This window comes from Medicago sativa, chromosome 6, assembly GCF_051527215.1.
Source record: "Medicago sativa cultivar Bolivia chromosome 6, Bolivia_mono, whole genome shotgun sequence".
In the NCBI taxonomy this organism is placed as follows: Eukaryota; Viridiplantae; Streptophyta; class Magnoliopsida; order Fabales; family Fabaceae; genus Medicago; species Medicago sativa.
Window position 1 is genome coordinate 28,220,844 of NC_140754.1, and position 18,351 is coordinate 28,239,194.

At 35.5% G+C, this 18,351-nt stretch overlaps 1 protein-coding gene and 1 pseudogene across 14 annotated transcripts; one reads left to right on the plus strand and one right to left on the minus strand.

Moving 5' to 3' along the window:
* The first annotated feature begins 2,992 nt into the window (after positions 1–2,992).
* LOC146914313 (5'-3' exoribonuclease 3-like) lies at positions 2,993–13,007 on the plus strand. 14 transcript variants are annotated; one of them, XM_085717172.1, is made up of 23 exons: positions 2,993–3,352; positions 4,038–4,140; positions 4,237–4,313; positions 4,839–5,030; positions 5,126–5,245; positions 5,379–5,441; positions 5,635–5,775; positions 5,866–6,030; positions 6,228–6,314; positions 6,427–6,513; positions 7,076–7,357; positions 7,556–7,651; positions 8,569–8,664; positions 8,748–8,818; positions 9,623–9,751; positions 9,842–9,918; positions 10,015–10,055; positions 10,138–10,212; positions 10,361–10,518; positions 10,768–10,884; positions 11,062–11,137; positions 11,328–11,407; positions 11,534–13,007. In XM_085717172.1, exons 1-23 carry the CDS (start codon positions 3,143–3,145, stop codon positions 12,681–12,683), a joined length of 3,693 nt encoding a protein of 1,230 aa, XP_085573298.1. In that variant the 5' UTR covers positions 2,993–3,142; the 3' UTR covers positions 12,684–13,007. The 14 variants fall into 14 exon arrangements, with proteins under 14 accessions (XP_085573298.1, XP_085573302.1, XP_085573300.1 ...); XM_085717176.1 differs by having other exon boundaries at positions 11,062–11,119; XM_085717174.1 differs by having other exon boundaries at positions 10,780–10,884.
* Positions 13,008–14,009: 1,002 nt separating this feature from the next.
* Positions 14,010–14,589, minus strand: LOC146914314 (isoaspartyl peptidase/L-asparaginase pseudogene; annotated as a pseudogene).
* Between the last annotated feature and the right edge of the window lie 3,762 nt (positions 14,590–18,351).

An 18,351-nucleotide genomic window follows, 5' to 3' on the forward strand; every position in this document is an offset into this window, starting at 1 on the left:
TTTAATAGAGAGACATGGAATTGACGAAAAGAAAAAGAAATGAAATAGAGTTGTGGTGTGAATAAAGTGTTGGCCAATGGGTCTAATTTATAATAATTTTTTTAGGACAATTATGTAAAACAATCAAATTCTAACTCATTTCTTAGCTATGAAGCAAAATATAATAGTATTTTTTTTTTGTTTTGGTAAATGATACCAATAGCTATAGATATAGAAAATCATTTCAATACTGAGACTTGAAAAAAAACTCTCAAATTTATATAATATAGATATAGATATATATTAGAAATGTTCATTCATTTAACCAAAGAAAAAAAAATGTACATTCATTAAATTACTTTTATATATAATTATTTACCGTGTTCTAATGTTCATTCATTCGATTTTTAGGTACTGAGTCAAATTTTATTTACCTTCATTCTTAAAAAAAATGATTTACCTCTCAAACAAATGCCAGATTACCAACTCCGTCCTTGGAGTAGCGAGGATTAAAGAAAATTGTTTGCATCAAATCCAATGAAAAGAAGAAAAAATTCATCGATTGGTCAAAAAAATGTTTGCATCAAATCCAATGAAAAGAAGAAAAAATTCATCGATTGGTAAAAAAAAAATCTGATAGGGTATCAATCGGTCAATGTTACAATAATATTTTGTATTAGAAAAAAATATTATTAATACTATTATTGCATTAAATTATAATATAAATTTTTTTTTTTTGGAGAAATCAAAATGCTATATATATAAAATCAACAACGTGGAAGCTCCATGCACAAGGAGTGCACAAAACACCACCGATCAAAGTTTACAGACACAAAGAGCCAACAAAAGTACGAGCAAAACAGACAAGAATTAGTGGACACCCATACAAGGAAGCGGATGTCTCCACCAATCATGATAACAATAACAAAAGCATGTCTGTTTAGCTTTCAACCACAAAAAAGAGAGAAGTTTTACTTTCTCAACAAGGACCAAAGAAGTAACCATCCTATTTTTGAAGATACGATTATTACGTTCCTTCCAAATTACCCAAACAACAGCAAACCATATGACCTTAAAGAATAAGTGCGTACCACGCGGCATCCCTGCCATGAAAGAAACCTGAATGCAATAATCACGCAACTGACAAGGAGCAACCATCGTGATCCCTAACCAATTCCAGACAAGAGACCACAAAGAGGAGGCCAAATCGCAATCTATAAAAACATGTGTAGCTGATTCGACGACTCCACACCCATTAACGCAAGCCATATCAGTTGCTTGAATAATATTCCGCCGCAATAAATTGTCTTTTGTAGGTAGCCGGTTACGCAAGAGACGCCACACGAACACTGACACTTTCACAGGTATATTCTGATGCCAGACATCATCAACAAGACTCCTATCCATCTGTCCACCAGAATTTGTGAGAAAACGGTAGGAATCCCGCACCGAATAACCATGCACTGGATCTAGATACCATCTCCAAGAATCAGTAACATCAACCTGCAAAACAATGTTATGTAACACTTCGGAGCACTCCCTCACACTTTCCTCCTCCCAGGCTAACAAACGTCGTCTCCACGACCACGCCCTACCACCCGCCTCCCAACCTAACCGCTCCATCTCCTCCACCGTACAATCCTTATTAATGGCTAAATCAAAGAGCCTAGGAAATTTAAATCGCAAAGGTGTTTCCCCGACCCAATGATCGAACCAAAACAAGGTTGTCTTACCATCACCCACCACCCGACGGACATTGTTGTCAAACCAACTGCCCACTCCCTCACCTATTCCCCTTCTGACTCGACATAGAGACCTCCACCACATAGAATCATGCCTACCCCCCTCCGTCAATCGGCCCCCTACCTCCCCATAACGGGCCTTCAAAACACGGTACCACAAACCCTCCTTATCAGTCAGCATCCTCCAACACCATTTCCCCAACAACGCCATATTAAACTCACCTAATCTTCTAACCCCCAACCCTCCATCCTCCTTCGGGACACACACAGAGTCCCAATTAATCCAAGCTATTTTCCTATGATCCTAACCACCCCCCCAAAAAAATCTTTTAAAAATAGATTCAAGGGAAGAGATTATACCTGCGGGAGCCTTGAAAAAGGAAAGAAAGTAAACCGGGAGCGACGACAGGACAGATTTCAGTAATACCAGGCGACCACCAAATGAGAGAAAATGATTATTCCACGAGGACAGGCGAGCAACTATACGATCCACAACCGGCTTCCAAAAGCTCAGCTTTCTTGAGTCCCCCCCAATAGGAAGACCCAAGTATACAAAAGGAATGGACCCCAATCTACAATTCATCACCATAGCCGCTTCAGCCAACCAAGACCCTGATATGTTAACACCGGTAAGCATACTCTTATTAAAGTTCACCTTCAACCCTGAAATTTCCTCAAACAATAGCAAACCCGCTCGTATTGAACGTACATTCTGCCAACTCTTCTCTCCTATGATCAATGTGTCATCTGCAAATTGAAGGTGAGTAAGGAAAACCTCACCCGAAGTACCAACACCGTAACCCGTAAACATATCAGCTTCAACCATACCCTTCATCAAAATGTTAAAGCCTTCAGCTGCCAAAAGAAATAAAAAAGGGGATAAAGGGTCCCCTTGACGGATATAAATGAAATGATATATATGGTCACAGATATAAATATGGAATGTTATTGAAATCCAAATGCTTGAGGATGTTATATGGAAAGTTATTGAAATCCAAATGTTTGAGGATGCTTTTGGTTTCTCAAGAGTGTTTATCAAGAGTGCCACATGTCACTTCCATATTGAAATTTGTAAAAAGGGTTGTAATTTATATAATATAGATATAGATTTGGAGAGAGATAGACACATAAAAAATAATGATGGTGGGATCCACTAAGTGATAGGACCCACCACTTTATTTGTTTGTGTCTATATATCTTCAAATTGCAACAAATGGAAAAAGTTGGAAAATATCTTTACCCTTTCAAAGCTTCGCCGCCTAGCTACTTATACCTAACCGATTCATATCGTCGTTCAATTTCACGTTTCGCGCCCTAAACAGAACACTATCAACAACACAACCAAAACAAACGAAAACTGTTATTCGGCGGTAACAAATTTCTTCCTTCTTTGGGGTCGTCGATCTGAGTTCCTCTATCCGATGGGAGTTCCGGCCATTTACAGATGGCTTGTGGAGAAATACCCGATGGTTATCGTTGATGCGGTCGAAGAAGAACCGGTCGTCATCGAAATCGAAGGCGTGCAGATTCCGATAGACACTAGCAAACCCAACCCTAATAATCTTGAATATGATAACCTCTACCTCGACATGAATGGTATCATTCATCCATCTTTTCATCCTGAAGATAGGGTAATTTTCTTTTTTTTTTTTTTTACTCTTTCACGTTATTATTATGAATTCATTTTTTATTTAATTATCTTAATTGTTGTTGTTTTTATTGGATTCAGAGAAATGTTAATGATTTTGAGTTATTTGATTATGATTTTAATCGCTGTTATTATTATTGGATTAACCATCAATTTAATCCCTGAAGTATATATTAACATTCATCAATTTAGTCCCTGATATCTTAATAGCAATGACTGAATCGATGGATTTTATAAGAACGACTTATTATATACACATACATAGTTTAGGGACCAAGTGAACATCTTATTTGCAGCTTATAGCACAAGCACTATAAGCGCTTATGCATAAGCTAAGATAAGCTATTTTTATAGAAAAAACTGAAAAAGATAAAATGAAGGTAAATTGTTTTTGTCTATGCTATAAGCTGTTTCTATACACTGTATTGAAGAACTTATGAATAGAAGCCAAAGAAAGCTTGTGAAAATAGCGAGAAGTTGTTTTCATAAGTTCTCCTAAATAGTCTCAAAACTCATGCCAGTAGATAAGCTCAAATAAGCCAATACAAACAGGCCCTAAATTGAAGTGAGTGTGATAGTTTAGGGACTGAATTGATGCTTTATTCTTATTCTTAATGTTGTTCTTGGATTTGGAGAAACGTGAATGATTTGGTGTTATTTGATTGCAGCCACCCCCGACCTCTTTTGAGGAGGTGTTTGAGTGCATGTTTGATTACATTGATAGGCTGTTTAACATGGTGCGGCCTAGGAAGCTTCTCTTTATGGCTATTGGTTTGTCTTCTATCTTTGTTCTCTGGTTGTTTGTTTTCATGGTTTTTTTTGGTTGTTGGTGACGCTTAATTGATTTTTCGGTTTTAAATTGTATAGATGGTGTTGCGCCAAGGGCTAAAATGAACCAGCAACGGTCAAGGCGGTTTAGAGCTGCTAAAGATGCATCTGATGCGGTATGTTGTAATGAGTTTTTTCATTCTTTTTGATTTTGTGATTTATTGGAGAATTTAATATTTCGTGTGTAGCGGTTTCAATTAACTATATATAGACCAATGCTGCACATTGGTCTGATTACTTATGAGTTTATTGAAATATACAAAACTCTGCTATTGGGTATTTTCCTGCTTCATTTTTATGTCGGTTTCATAGTCTTGATGTTATTGTTGTGTTAAATATAGGCCCTATAGTGTAGCGAAATTTTAACAAACTTCTATTGCCAAGAAAATATAGGCACTATAGTGTAGCGAATTTTTGACAAACTGCTATTGGTCAAAAAATATAGGCACTATAGTGTAGCGAAATTTTAACCAACTGCTATTACTCAGCAATAAGCGATTTAGTATCAAGTGTTGCCAAATAGTAGTTTTAGTGCTAAGTGATACATGTTCAACTTTAATCTCACTGGGAAAATAATGAAATATTTTGCTAAAGCGTAAGTTTGATTCACTTTTTTTGACTGTTGTTCTCTTGTGTGATAGGCTATTGAAGAATCAAGGTTACGAGAGGAATTTGAGAGGGAGGGCAGAGAACTTCCTCCTAAAGAGGAATCGGCAACTTTTGATTCAAATGTCATCACACCTGGAACTGAATTCATGGCTGCTCTGTCAATTGCACTACAATACTATATTCATCTTAGGTTGAACAATGATCCTGGTTGGAGTAACATAAAGGTAAGTTCATTATATTGTTATCTAAATTTTGTATGGCTGCAGTATGTGTGTCTCAGTGGAGTGTATAATACTGTGATTTTTGTGTATATTTGAAGGTTATTCTTTCTGATGCAAATGTTCCCGGTGAAGGGGAGCATAAGATTATGTCCTATATCCGCCTTCAAAGAAATCTTGAAGGATTCAATCCGAGTACACGACATTGCCTGTATGGTTTGGTATATATCAATCTTCCAATATTTTGCTACTCTTGGAAAGCAACTTCTTCTTGATATTCACTCTATGTCTTCAATGCATTATCTATCTTGGACTTGATCAAACTGTTGATATCATTTTGTTGTTTTATGACAGGATGCTGATATGATTATGTTGGGTCTGGCTACCCATGAAGTCCATTTTTCAATTCTTAGAGAGGTTTGTGTACTAAAATTAGCTTCTGAGTCTCTGAATTAGTGCATTTCAGCATTGTAAAACAATTACACCATGTTAACACCATGTTAATTATTATTAAATAATGATTGTTATTGATGTATATGCAATATCATTAGCCATTTTCTGTCAGACTTTCCTAGGGATTAACACATTGGTCAATAATGGGTTATTTCAGGTTGTATTTACTCCTGGTCAAGACAAATGCTTGTGTGGTCAAATGGGTCATATGGCTGCAGACTGTGAAGGAAAGGCTAAAAGGAAGTCAGGAGAATTTGATGAAAAAGGAGATGCTATTGTTGCTAAAAAGCCTTTCCAGGTCAGGGTTTGAGATAAATTTTGAAATTCACAATGAAATAATGACGGGGCTTTGGGATTTACTTCTTACTTCTGCATGTTTCGTTTGTAGTTTCTGAATATTTGGACTCTGAGGGAATGTCTGGAGTATGAGATGAAAATACCTAATCCTCCTTTTGAGATCGATTTTGAATGCATATTGGATGATTTTATCTTCATTTGCTTTTTCGTTGGCAATGATTTCCTACCACACATGCCTACACTAGAGATTCATGAGGTAAGGGTTGTATTTTATTGGCAATAATTTGCAGATTGTCCTTAACGAGAGTACATAGTCTTCAAGTATACAGGAGTAATTGTTTTTGATACTTAAGGAATTATGATACCGGTCTTTTATTATCTGAAATGCACATTTTTATGCCGGTAAGGTTATGCAACTGATACAATTTTTTGAACTTACATTATTTTTTATAGGGTGCGATGAACTTGATTAACTTGCTGATGGGAGTATACAAGAAGGAACTTAAGGGAATGGGTGGATATTTGACAAGCGGTAGTAAGGTACTTTCTTGATAGTAACAATGGTGATGATTGGCATATTTGTAGTATCTGTGTCGTTTCCATCTAAATCAAGCTTGTGTGTATAATGTTTCTTTTCCCCTTCTTTTCTCAGCCAAATTTGAGCAGAGTCGAGCATTTTATTCAGGCTGTTGGATCATACGAAGATAGCATATTCCAAAAACGAGCTCGAATGCAACAGGTATGTTGATCTAGGATAACTATATCATTATATATTAGCCAGCAGTATGATTTGGTCGTTGGTCAAGAACTGTAAATATCATTTATTATGTATTAGTTATATGTTGTGGCTGATCTTGAAATAGTTGGAGGAAACAATGATGAGTATTCGGTATGCTGGCATAGTTGTCTTAATCTATGATTATGGGTGATTAGTTGTATATTTTTCATGCATTTTGTATTTTAACACTAATCATGGTTCATAATGGATTTGTTATTTTCTTTTACCTTCGTATCTAGTTGCATCTTTTCCCCAATGAAAACAAGGTAGAGAGAGATCACCAGTCTATGTCCAATATCTGTGCCGTATTTATGCTGTACCTTTGTGCTGGAAAATGGGTGCTAATTGCTTAATTTTTCTCACAATTTCTATCCATGTATTTTTGTATATGAACTGAAGGGAATGTGAGCGGTCAAAGAAAGTTCATATCTTGCCGTATAGTTTTTCATGTTCATAGCAATAGCTGTTTGACTGCTTGCTCTGAAGTGATTCCTCCTATGTGTTTTTACTTTTTTTTTTATAGCTCCAGCTAACGGTGGAAAGAATAAAGCGTCAGCAGTCACAAGCAAGAGGAGATACTGTTGGGCCTCAAGTTCAACCCGAGTCTCTAGTTGCAGTTTCTAAATTCCACGATTCTCGTCTTGATTCAGCTCCAACGCCTGCACCATTTCAACAATCTGGGCCCACCTCAGTTAAAAAAGGCAATAAAGAAGTCTTTGAGAGGCCCAGTAAAGTTTCTAAGTTATCTTCGGGAGCAACTGTTGCTGCTTCAATTGTTGAAGCCGAGAATAGTCTTGAAATAGATGTATGTTATTCTACTTCAGGAGAGGCATTCTTTAGATAGAACTAATATATAAGCTAAGCTTTTACTGGATTATGAGTCTGGGAGAGTTAAAAAAACATTTTAATAGCTTGTTAAATAATTGTTTTTCTAAGAGTTCTACTTTGAGCTGGTGATTTCTATGTACTTCTTCTTGAAGTTTAGTATTCTTCTGCTCTACAGGTTGAAGATAACAAAGACGACTTGAAAATAAAGCTGAAGGGGATACTTCGTGACAAATCTGATGTGTTCAACTCAAAAGGTGGTCATGAGGACAAGGTAAAGCATAGAACACATATAATTGTGTCTGGAATTTTGAACTTCATTGATGGTCGAAGTAGGTATTTATTGAATAAATGGCATGTAAATTATCCTGCGTAAGGAAGGATATATATTAGGTGAAATTTTTTCCAAGTCCTATAAAAGAAAATTTAAAAAAATTCAAATGATTTGATTAAACATCTATTTTTTATACAATATATGTAATTTTCCCTGCAATATGGGCTGGGTTGATATTATTCCCCGCTTTTAATGTTTTCTGGTGAGTATTTGACCCTTCATTGTAGAAAAACATTTAATCAAAATCTTTAGAACTCAACCAAAGCTTTTGAAATTTATAGTTTACTGAGTGACAGATATGGGGGTTCTTTAGTTGCAAATAATTGCTTTTGAAGTTGAAGCATCAGCTTTGAAGGATTATCCATTTGTAACTATTATCAAATATTGATTAGACATGTATTTTGATTTTTCAATGACAAATCAATGTGGTCCTAGTTGTTTGTAGCAACGACAAGGCAAATTTCAAGTGGTTCAATCAACCTCTTGGCCACATAAGGGGCCTAGCCATTCCCATGATGGAAAAAGCTTACCAGATCAAACTTCCCCCCTCTGTGTGTATTGGGTGTGGGATATTGATGAATGCCTGATTTTAGTATATACAGGTGTTCGGCTACTGTGAGTTATGATTAACAACCTAGACCTTTCTCTGTCTTGGCCATATGCTACAAGCCTACACAATGACTGGGATTGCCGCCTTAATTTGCAATTGAAATATGCAACATAACATTTTAAAGTGTTTCTGGATTATGACATTAGCTCGATACTTTGAAAAGCATAATATGTCATAAATGTAATGATTTCCTATATCTCGATTATTGATTTTCGTTCATTGTAGTTAATAGTTTTTGTTTTAACAGATTAAATTGGGAGAACCAGGCTGGAAAGAGAGGTATTATGAGGAAAAAATTTCTGCTCAGACTCCCGAGGAACTTGATGCTATACGGAAAGATGTTGTAAGTTGGGAAATTGAAGTTTTATTAGTTTGGTTTTGATTCATGTGAAGATCTGGGTTTTCTTATTGTGATTTATTGTTTAGGTCTTAAAATACATCGAGGGTCTATGTTGGGTGATGCATTATTACTATGAAGGTGTTTGTTCTTGGCAATGGTAAGTTCTTTTTCTAATTTTCTCTGGAGTGTTGTATGAATCTTAAGTTGTGTTGGCTTTCCTTTTCTTTTTATACGGTACTTGTTGTACTTTCCACCTTCCTCACCATGATGAGAAACTGCGATAACCAAATTTTGTCTTTTGTTGGATAGAAATTTATTAGGTGATGAGTAGTGCATGCTCTTCCCCCAAAAAATAGTAGTGCGTGCTTTGAACATGTTCCTGACTTGTTTTACCATTGTTCTACTGATATTTCTTTGTAGATCCTGTGTGGTATATGATATTCTTAGTGGAATGTTGTGTGTCATACTCAAGCACAGACACCTTTGATCAAAAGCGTGTCCGGTGTCCGGTGTCCGACACGACACCGACCCATGTCCGAAATAAAAAAGGCCAACACTTGGCTACAATTTCATGTTTGGTTAGTTCATAACTCTCTTAAGGAGGTTTCTTTAGTAATCAGAGTTGATTTAAGATCTGTCATGAAGAGGTTTGTTTAGTATAGGCTTCTCAATCATGTTTTGAACGACAACCCTGTTGAGATTGTGAATCTTCGGTTGTACCATTGATTGTCTCTTTCTTTGTCAAGGACGATTTGTTATCCTCCTTTCCCATTGCAAGTTATCATGGTTCCATTGAATTAATTCTTTTATGGGGAAAATGAGAGATAAGGAGTGTTTTTCCTTTATACTTTCATTGCCTTTGATATTTTATATTTTAGTGATCCATAGTGCATACACATTATTAGTTGCTTGCTGTATGTTTGTTATTTTTCTTATTTTCTGATTCCTTGTTATGAAACAGGTTTTATCCTTATCATTATGCCCCCTTTGCGTCTGATCTGAAGGGCCTTGGTGAGCTTAATATTAACTTTGAGTTGGGTACTCCATTCAAACCATTTGATCAGCTTCTTGGAGTTTTACCTGCTGCAAGGTTTATTGCTATCCCATTTTTTCCGTTAAAGTTGTAACTTAAAACTAAACTTGAAGTTTCTGTAACGTTGAAAATATGATTTATCTGCAGCTCTCATGCCCTGCCTGAGCCATATAGGAAACTTATGACTGATCCAACCTCGCCAATTATTGACTTTTATCCAATAGGTATGTCTATAATACAGTGTACACTGAATAAGTTTTAGAAGTTTCATTGAATTATCGTTATCGCTCCTTTATGTAATATTTGATGTTGTGCGTCAGACTTTGAAGTGGACATGAATGGCAAACGCAATACTTGGCAGGTTCGCCTCCTCGTTACATCTGCTCTTATCTCTGTGTTTTCCAACATGACAGCAACATTGTAATAAAATCCTTCCTTTTTAGGGTATTGCGAAGTTGCCTTTTATTGATGAAGTGCGTCTTCTTCAGGAAGTTCAGAAAGTAGAAAACTTGTTAACAGTAAGCTCATTCCTTCATTAAGTTTTATCAACACTTGTTCACTTCAGTTCATTGTTCTCAATTCCTTCCCCTCCTGTTCACACCCCCCCTTATCATAGACTGATTTAGTTATATTTTGTTTTCCTATGTCTATTCAAAAAACTAATAGCCAGAGGAAAAGCGACGAAATGCAATAATGTTTGAGATGCTTTTTGTGAATTCATGTCATCCTCTCTCTGCGTGCATTAGTACACTCGACAACAAATGTAGAAACATGTCCAACTCTGAACGTGCTGATGTTAAGGAAAAAATAGACCCTGTTGAAAGGTTGGTGCACAGCTTTTTAATTTTTTGAACTTGCTTTTTGGATGAGAAAGATTTAAATTAATATGCTTATAATCATAATGGCGAGGTAAAAAAAAAACAATTGTTTTGAAACTTATGAATTATGATGGTGTATTGTTTTTTTTCAAACCAAGGACAAAGCAAAAGGACAAGTTGTAAGCATCACATTATTTTGTTTGCATCATATGTTCGATTTAAGATCTTGCTCGACTACTTTCTGATGTTATTTAGGGATACATGCAGTGGTGGAATGAATGGTTACATATCCTTATGTAGTGGAGAACCCTGTCCTCCCATCTTCAGGTCCCCTATTGCAGGCATGGAAGACATCATGGATAATCATGTCATGTAAGTTTGCCAATGATGAGTATATAATAAAAGCATTATTTATGATCACAGATCTGACGAGGAATCCTAGCAGAACTTTTCTGCACACACCCTTTACGTTTGCTTCATTTTTTTTTTTTTTTTTTGAAATAACACTAAAGTGATGTTATGTTTCTTATTTGCTGCATTGGTGCTCAGATGTGCAATATATAGACTTCCAGATGCACATGAACATATAGCTCGACCACCACATGGAGTTAAGTTTCTGAAGAATGTATTAAATTTTCTACCTGCTGCTTATTAATAGTGCTCTAACTTCCTCTCCCTGGTTTCTCTTCTCGGGTTCCAGTGGTTTAATTAGCAAGACCATACTGTGTTCTACCTAGAATGTTATAGTGTTTCATCTGTTCATATACTGTCAATATTGCTGAAAAAATAAATAAATTCATGCTCCTTTTCTACAGACTATGACAATTGGGGATCTAAAACCTGAACCTGTTCCATGGCATGAAGCTAATGGGAGGAGATACGACGAAAGTGGAAGGTAGGACTTTCGTTTATTTGTGCTAAAAGACTTGAAGTTAAATTTGTTATTTACCATTGAACAGCATGGAGTATCTTGTCATCCTGCTGATCAAAATTGTTAATGGGGCTCGGTTTTCTATTTCAGGAAAACCCGACCGGGATCCGTTTCTGGTCGGGAGCTTGGAGAGGCAGCACACAGCTCGAAGATGAAACGCAGAGCCCCGTTGTCATCCTCCGCCAAAGCCTCGTCGAAGATGAAACGCACAGCCTCGTTGAAGATGAAACGCAAAGCCTCGTTGAAGATGAAACGCAAAGCCTCATCGTCATCCTCCGCCAAAGCCCTTCCGTTATTCCAGTTCACGTATCCCTTAGCCAAAGGCACGAAGCCCTACACCATCACCCAAATCGTCGATAGCCACAATTTCTCTTCCAAAGTCCATGCTCAGCATCTCAAACAAACCCTCGATTGCCCCATCAATTTGAAAGCCAAGGAAATCAAACCCGATTCCGACATCATCGGCATCCTCAAAAGCTCCAAAACCCTAAAGTCCAAAACCCTAAGCCAACTCCCTCCCCCCTCCAACTCCCTCCAACTCCCTCCCTCCCCCCACTACGACCCGGAAAGTTTCTTCTCTTTGGGGTTGACGCCCCCCCACGACCCGGAAAGTTTCTTCTCTTTGGGGTTGACGCCGGTGAATGGGAATTTGAAATGTTATGATGAGAGTTGTGGGGCTGTGATAGATTGTTCCGTGCAGTTTGCTTGTATGGTTATTCCCCAACTTGTTACGAAAATGGTCGCTGATGATGCGCTCTTCATTCTCTTGGTGCCCCATACTCATGTTGCTACTGAATTGGCTCGCTATTGTTTTCCTCAACGCTTTAGGTGTATCGTTGTCTCCGCGGAGGGTCCGCCTGCTTTCTTGATCAGGATGGAGAAGAAATTGAAATTGCCTGTTTTAGCCTTGCTGGATACCGATCGATGTTCCTTGAAGATGTTGGCTTTCTATGGCCGTAGGTTGAAAAATTTCAAGTGGCTGGGGATTAGGCCAACGGATATTATAGCTGAGCATAATAGCTGTCGTATCATCTCCATGGATAGTAAGGATATTGAGACTGCCAAAGATATATTAAATGATAATTATTTCAAAACTCGTCCAAAATGGATTGACGAATTGCATATTATGCTCAAGAATAAGCAAAAGATTGCCATTGAGTCGCTGTGCTTATCCGGGGTAAGATCGTACTTGACAACTGTGTTTTTGCCAATGAAACTGCAGCTTGAAGATTGGATTTGAAGCTAAGCTGGAAGAAGCAAGGATTAGAGAAGAAAATCTGAACAGAAGCAATGAAGCTTTCAAAGAGGAAATGAAGCAGCAAGCAGAGGCTACAAACAAGATGCTAAAAGAGATGATGGAGATGTTCCAAAACCAAGCCAAACTTTAGTTGCACACCATTATTTATAGCTTGTTTAGGTTTTACTCTTTTAAGTTTCTGTGTTTTTCTGCTTCTGAACTATTTTTTTGTGCTTCTGATCTAATGTTATGCTTCTGAACAGTTTATGCGTTACTGAACTAGTACTTTGCTCTGAACTTTAAACTATTTTTATTTATTTTTTTGAATTTCTCACTGTTTTTCTCATCTCTTTCTTTTTGTCTTTATTTTATACTTTTTGTTGATGACAAAAGGGGGAGTGGATGTATAGGGATTAAGGGTAAACCAAAACGTAGGAGAAAGTAAATTACCACATCAGCAAGACAATGACCACACATTGTTAGCACTTTCAAATCTTCGGTTTTAATCTATAAATGATAATAATAACACAATCGTGTAGACTATATCAACTTTATATGTTTTGTTGTCAATTTAATATATAATCTTTTATGCTTAAAGGTAGCTTGAAATGCCACTCTTTCTCTTTGGTTGTATCTTTTGTTCTTGGTTACTCTGGCACATGATTAATTAATCAGACATAATTAGAGTTCTTAAACTTTATGGTGGCAGGTGGTTCTTAATCTCAAGTAGGACAATCTCATTAACAAAATAGAGGTGGTTCTGTCACACATTTGAAGTTTAGGTGGTTAGGAATTGTGGAAGATAGTGGTTTTCTACACCTTTAAGTCAATGTCTTAGTCTATTCAAATTAATCGTATGGCATCATTACCAAATCAAGTAATTTTAACCGGTGGTTAGAGAAATAAAACGACAGATGATTACAACACGCAACGCAATGAATGAATTAATGAAAAAGGCAATATACTACCGTGTACTTTATAATGTACATAACCAAGGTGCTTTATAATGTACATGATATTCAACTTCTCTTTGCCTAAAAGAAATAGTTGCCACTAGGGATTATGTTCATTTCTTAAAAGAAATAGTTGTGGGTATATAGGCACATATTTTTAAAACAAGTTACATTTTAAACATTGATTTATATGAGACCCTGAAGAGTCCACATGTCTAGCTCAACTGGTAAAATGTCGAAATTGTTAGGTTGGGGAACCCCGGCTCCTCAACTTATGTGTGTGAGTTTTTAATGACTATTGTCATTTCGTCTACCTACAAATAACTAAATATGAGGCCCTAAAGAAGACTATGCGGAGGGACCATACAACAATATGTACCTTCACAATCAAATAGATTTCCTTATGATATAACCATACATGAATCATCAACATAAAATGTCAGAACAAAATTAAGTTTTAAAATCATAAAAGTCTAAAAATCACTCAATTATAGCATCTGACTAAATTGCAACCTCAGAATACCCATCTTCAGTAGCACAAGCTCTAAACATTCCTGGTGTATTATAAGGCATTGCAGACACAGCAACCAAGCCAACAGTGCCCTTTGGTATGCGATCATGTACAACACAATCAGCAGCTTCCTTTAGAGAAAGACCTTTGAATTCCATCATTGCAGCCACATCTCTTGCTACTGTCCCGCGTATTAGTGCTTTGCTTATCCCTGTTGCAGAAACTGCACATAATTCGTTGGCATATGTTCCAACACCTATGAGTGGCGTGTCGCCAATTCGACCAACCATTTTGTTCACTAATCCACCAGTTGATGTTGCTGAAGCTAGATTTCCGTAGCTATCAACAGCTACACATCCAACAGTTCCAAGATGACTATCACCATTAGCAAATGGTGTTTCTGTTTCAGTCTTGGTAGTATCATTTTGGATTGGTTGGGTATAATCAATCTATATATTTTGGATTGGTAGTGACTCCGATTCAAATTCCCCTTTGCTAAATTGGAATCCTTGCAATAACAAAGTCCTTTTCCCATTCCATGTTATGTGATCACATGGGCTTTCAAATTTATTGATTATGGAAGATATTTCTGATGGAGGCATGGTTTCATCAATTGGCTACCATATCAAAATCAGATCAATTAATACATCAGGCTTGTGATTCACGTAGCTTTTATCTTGCATCCACAAATTGATTTTTAATGGTTTGGTTTGGCTGTGTCTTCATTTTATGCTTGGAAAAATTTTTGCTCGCACTATGATTAGATCATTTCTTGTCTATGCCAATACATCAGACATGGTTTAGTGTCCATCAAATGAGTGTTATCGGTTAATAGGCCCACCACGGTACCGCTGCACCACTCTGATTTTGTTGATTAAATTATGCAATGTTGATTAATGATCTGATATACATGTTTGCTTATTAACCTAACTCATTCATGAATCAATCTGATAATCTTACTGTGTTGCCTTGATTTGAAATCTTTTGCTAAATTGCATAAGACCTACATATCTTTGATCTTTTTCATGTTAATCAAAGCATTAATTGAATCCAATGGTGACGTCATTCTATAGTACAACAAGATCTCTAGATTATTAGATTGATCATATTAATGTCGATACCAATACGAATAGGATCAATTTTCATTCTAAAATTTCTATTTGTATTTGTTTTCGATTAGTTGTTACATTAAAACTAAATTTTTGTACTTGATAATAATTGTTGTTTAGACTTGATAATGGTTAACATTTTTGCAATGGCAATGGTTAACGTTTTTGCAATGGCATACCTATATGTTTTTAATTGTGTTTAATTGTATGAACTAGTTTTAAAATTTGAGTTGTGTTTAACTCAATCCGACAAAACGGAGTAGAAGAACGCGAAGTGTACATAGTACATTATATCAATGAATGCAAATAACATATCAAGGTCTAGCAACACTTACATTGGTAAACTAAGGAAGGGTGACCATTGCCTCTATCAAGAATTTTAAGCCAATTGTTTCGACGTCATCTTCTTAGCCGACACAGTCTGATATAGATATTAGACAAGGTTTTTCTTCAGTTTGGAAAAGTTGGTCAGGATATGTTCACTCACTATGGACTATAGATATCCCTTGTCTGCATTTCAGGCTTTTGCTATTTGCATGACTAGCTTTGACACAAAACTGGCATGTGAATAAAGAGTACACATGAGATATGGTTAAATATAGGATTCAGTTTCCGTTCGTTTTCATAGGATGGTGAAGCTGCATAGAATCACTGTATCATTCATAATTTAACTGTAAAGTACTAACAACATGTGCTCAATGTTCCATTATAGTTTCTTCTATCTTGATTCTCTTGCATTTTCTTTGTCAAACTTAGTGCATGTTTGGAATTACATGTGAGTTTGACGAAATCACAACATGTGACATTGTGATTTATTTAAAGCTCTAAAGTGCAGTTGTTGCATAAATTATGACAACTCAGTGTAATTCAATCTGATTTGTTGATCATATGCTTAGGGGATATGTGGACTTGGATAGGATTTATGTTCAGATGTAATGTAAATTTAGTACCTTTCGGGTTATGTTTCCCAATTGATATGAATCTTGATAGCTGTTAGGGATCTTGAAATGTTAAGTGCCAAATTTTGGATGTAGTTTTAAAATTGATATGAATCTTGATAGCTGTTAGGGATCTTGAAATGTTAAGTGCCAAATTTTGGATGTAGTTTTAATTCATGGAAGATCCTTGCTGAAGCAGAGATAAAATTGTTGGTTTGATAGACATATAACTAGTGGCCTAACATGCAAGAAATTTGGTGACTATCACCATATTTGGAGTATATGTTAAAAAAATTGGATTTTTTTTTAAGGAAAAAAATTGGATTTTGGATATTAGCATTAGGATTAGGGCACCTTGTAGTTTAGATAAACTTTTTTTATGGATTTTATTTTTAAATATAAAATTTTCATTTATTTTTATTTTTTGTTTGTAAAGATTTGTATAAGATTGATGAAACCATTTAAAATTAAAAATATATTAAAATTAAGACTGTAGTATTGTAAAAAAAAAATACAAAATTATATTATTCAATCTAATAAGTCTTGCTCTTTGCACTAAAATGTTAACAAGATCTAAGAGGTATTTAAATTCAGTGATTATAACCAAAAAGAAAATTACTTTAACATACAATATATTTACAAAAATCAACACACAACTCATTTAAACTCCTTAGCTAAGCAACCTTGAGCAAGATGAAAGCATGCATTCGAGATATAGGTTACCGTTCAATCAAGATCAGACAATTTAAAAAAGGTAAATTTTAATTTTAAATATATACAAAATTAGTTGAATCATATGAAACTTGTTTTAGTGCAATCTTCATAATCACACATTCGGAAAATCAATAATTATTCAATCAAGATTAATCGGTTAAAAAAAGTAGATTTAAACTTCTAAACTTATAATTTAAAATACATAGCTTGATATCTTGGATTCATGTGTGATTTCTCCACACTAGAGGAGCTCGAGCTCTACGCACGTGTTAATCTATACCTATTAATAAAGGCAATACTTGCTTTTTGGTGTAGCCTATTTTGTTTACCCATTATACACTTCACTTATTGCAAAAATTCCAAAAATCTGAACTGTTTGAAATGGAAGTCAGTTACCCTATTTGAAAATAAAAACATAACTTCTTTTTCATTTTAAAAATCAGCAAAATCAGAACATAACTGCCTTTTCAATTTAAAACATCAGCACAAGAGATTCCAGAGGAAGAAACAAGGAATGAGCGAACATCGCACCACTGAAAAACGGGGTTGTTGCGGCAGCGATGCATAAGCAAAATGGTTAGTTTCTATCTTCTCCCTTTGCTATGGATTAATTTTCCATGTTTTGGTTGCAGTCTTTAAATTTGATTTCAAAGAAACGCATGGTTATTATAGTGGAAAACATATGAGAGAAGAGAACTAACGAGGCTTAGAGCATTCACACGCATAATACAACAATTAACACATTTTCTATAAAAACACTATGTCTTCTTCTAAGTTATGAACAATTAATGCATGGATATTATAGTGAAATCCATACATAGTCGATGTTGGCACATTGGTTTTCACATCTGAAATCCACAGAGTCCATGGAGGAGTCACAAGGGAGTTTTATATTCTTCAATTATATTGTTAAAGTTTTCTATTTTATCAACCTATTATATTCTTTATTCTTCCATTGTTTGTTTCTATTTTATGCTTATCTTTTCTTATATGTTCCAAACAAAACATAATGTTTACGAGTTACACACTTTAATGCAGTGGAAAAAGCGGAAAGACGGGTTTATGAGTTAGCGCAGTATAAACAAAAATGGTCTTACAAAAAAAATTATTGATGAGATTAACGGAAAAAAATAATGTTTATGAGTTACACAGTTTAGTTACACCCACTTTCATGTTCATTGAGATTTTTCAAATAAAATAAAATACATGAATGTGAAAATAATATCTAATACCAGAAATTGCTGAAAGAAAATCAAGAAAATTGGTGACAAATTGCTTAAATTAAAAGAGAAAATTAGCAAGTCGTTATCTAAGTATTTCTCACAAATTGAAACATGTGATGCCGGTACTTAGAAAACTTTTTAGTCCAATGAGATAAACGTTCTTGAGATAGGGGTATTGAGTCTTTCTAAAGTGTATTGGTGGATGTAATTCTTTTCTTACCTT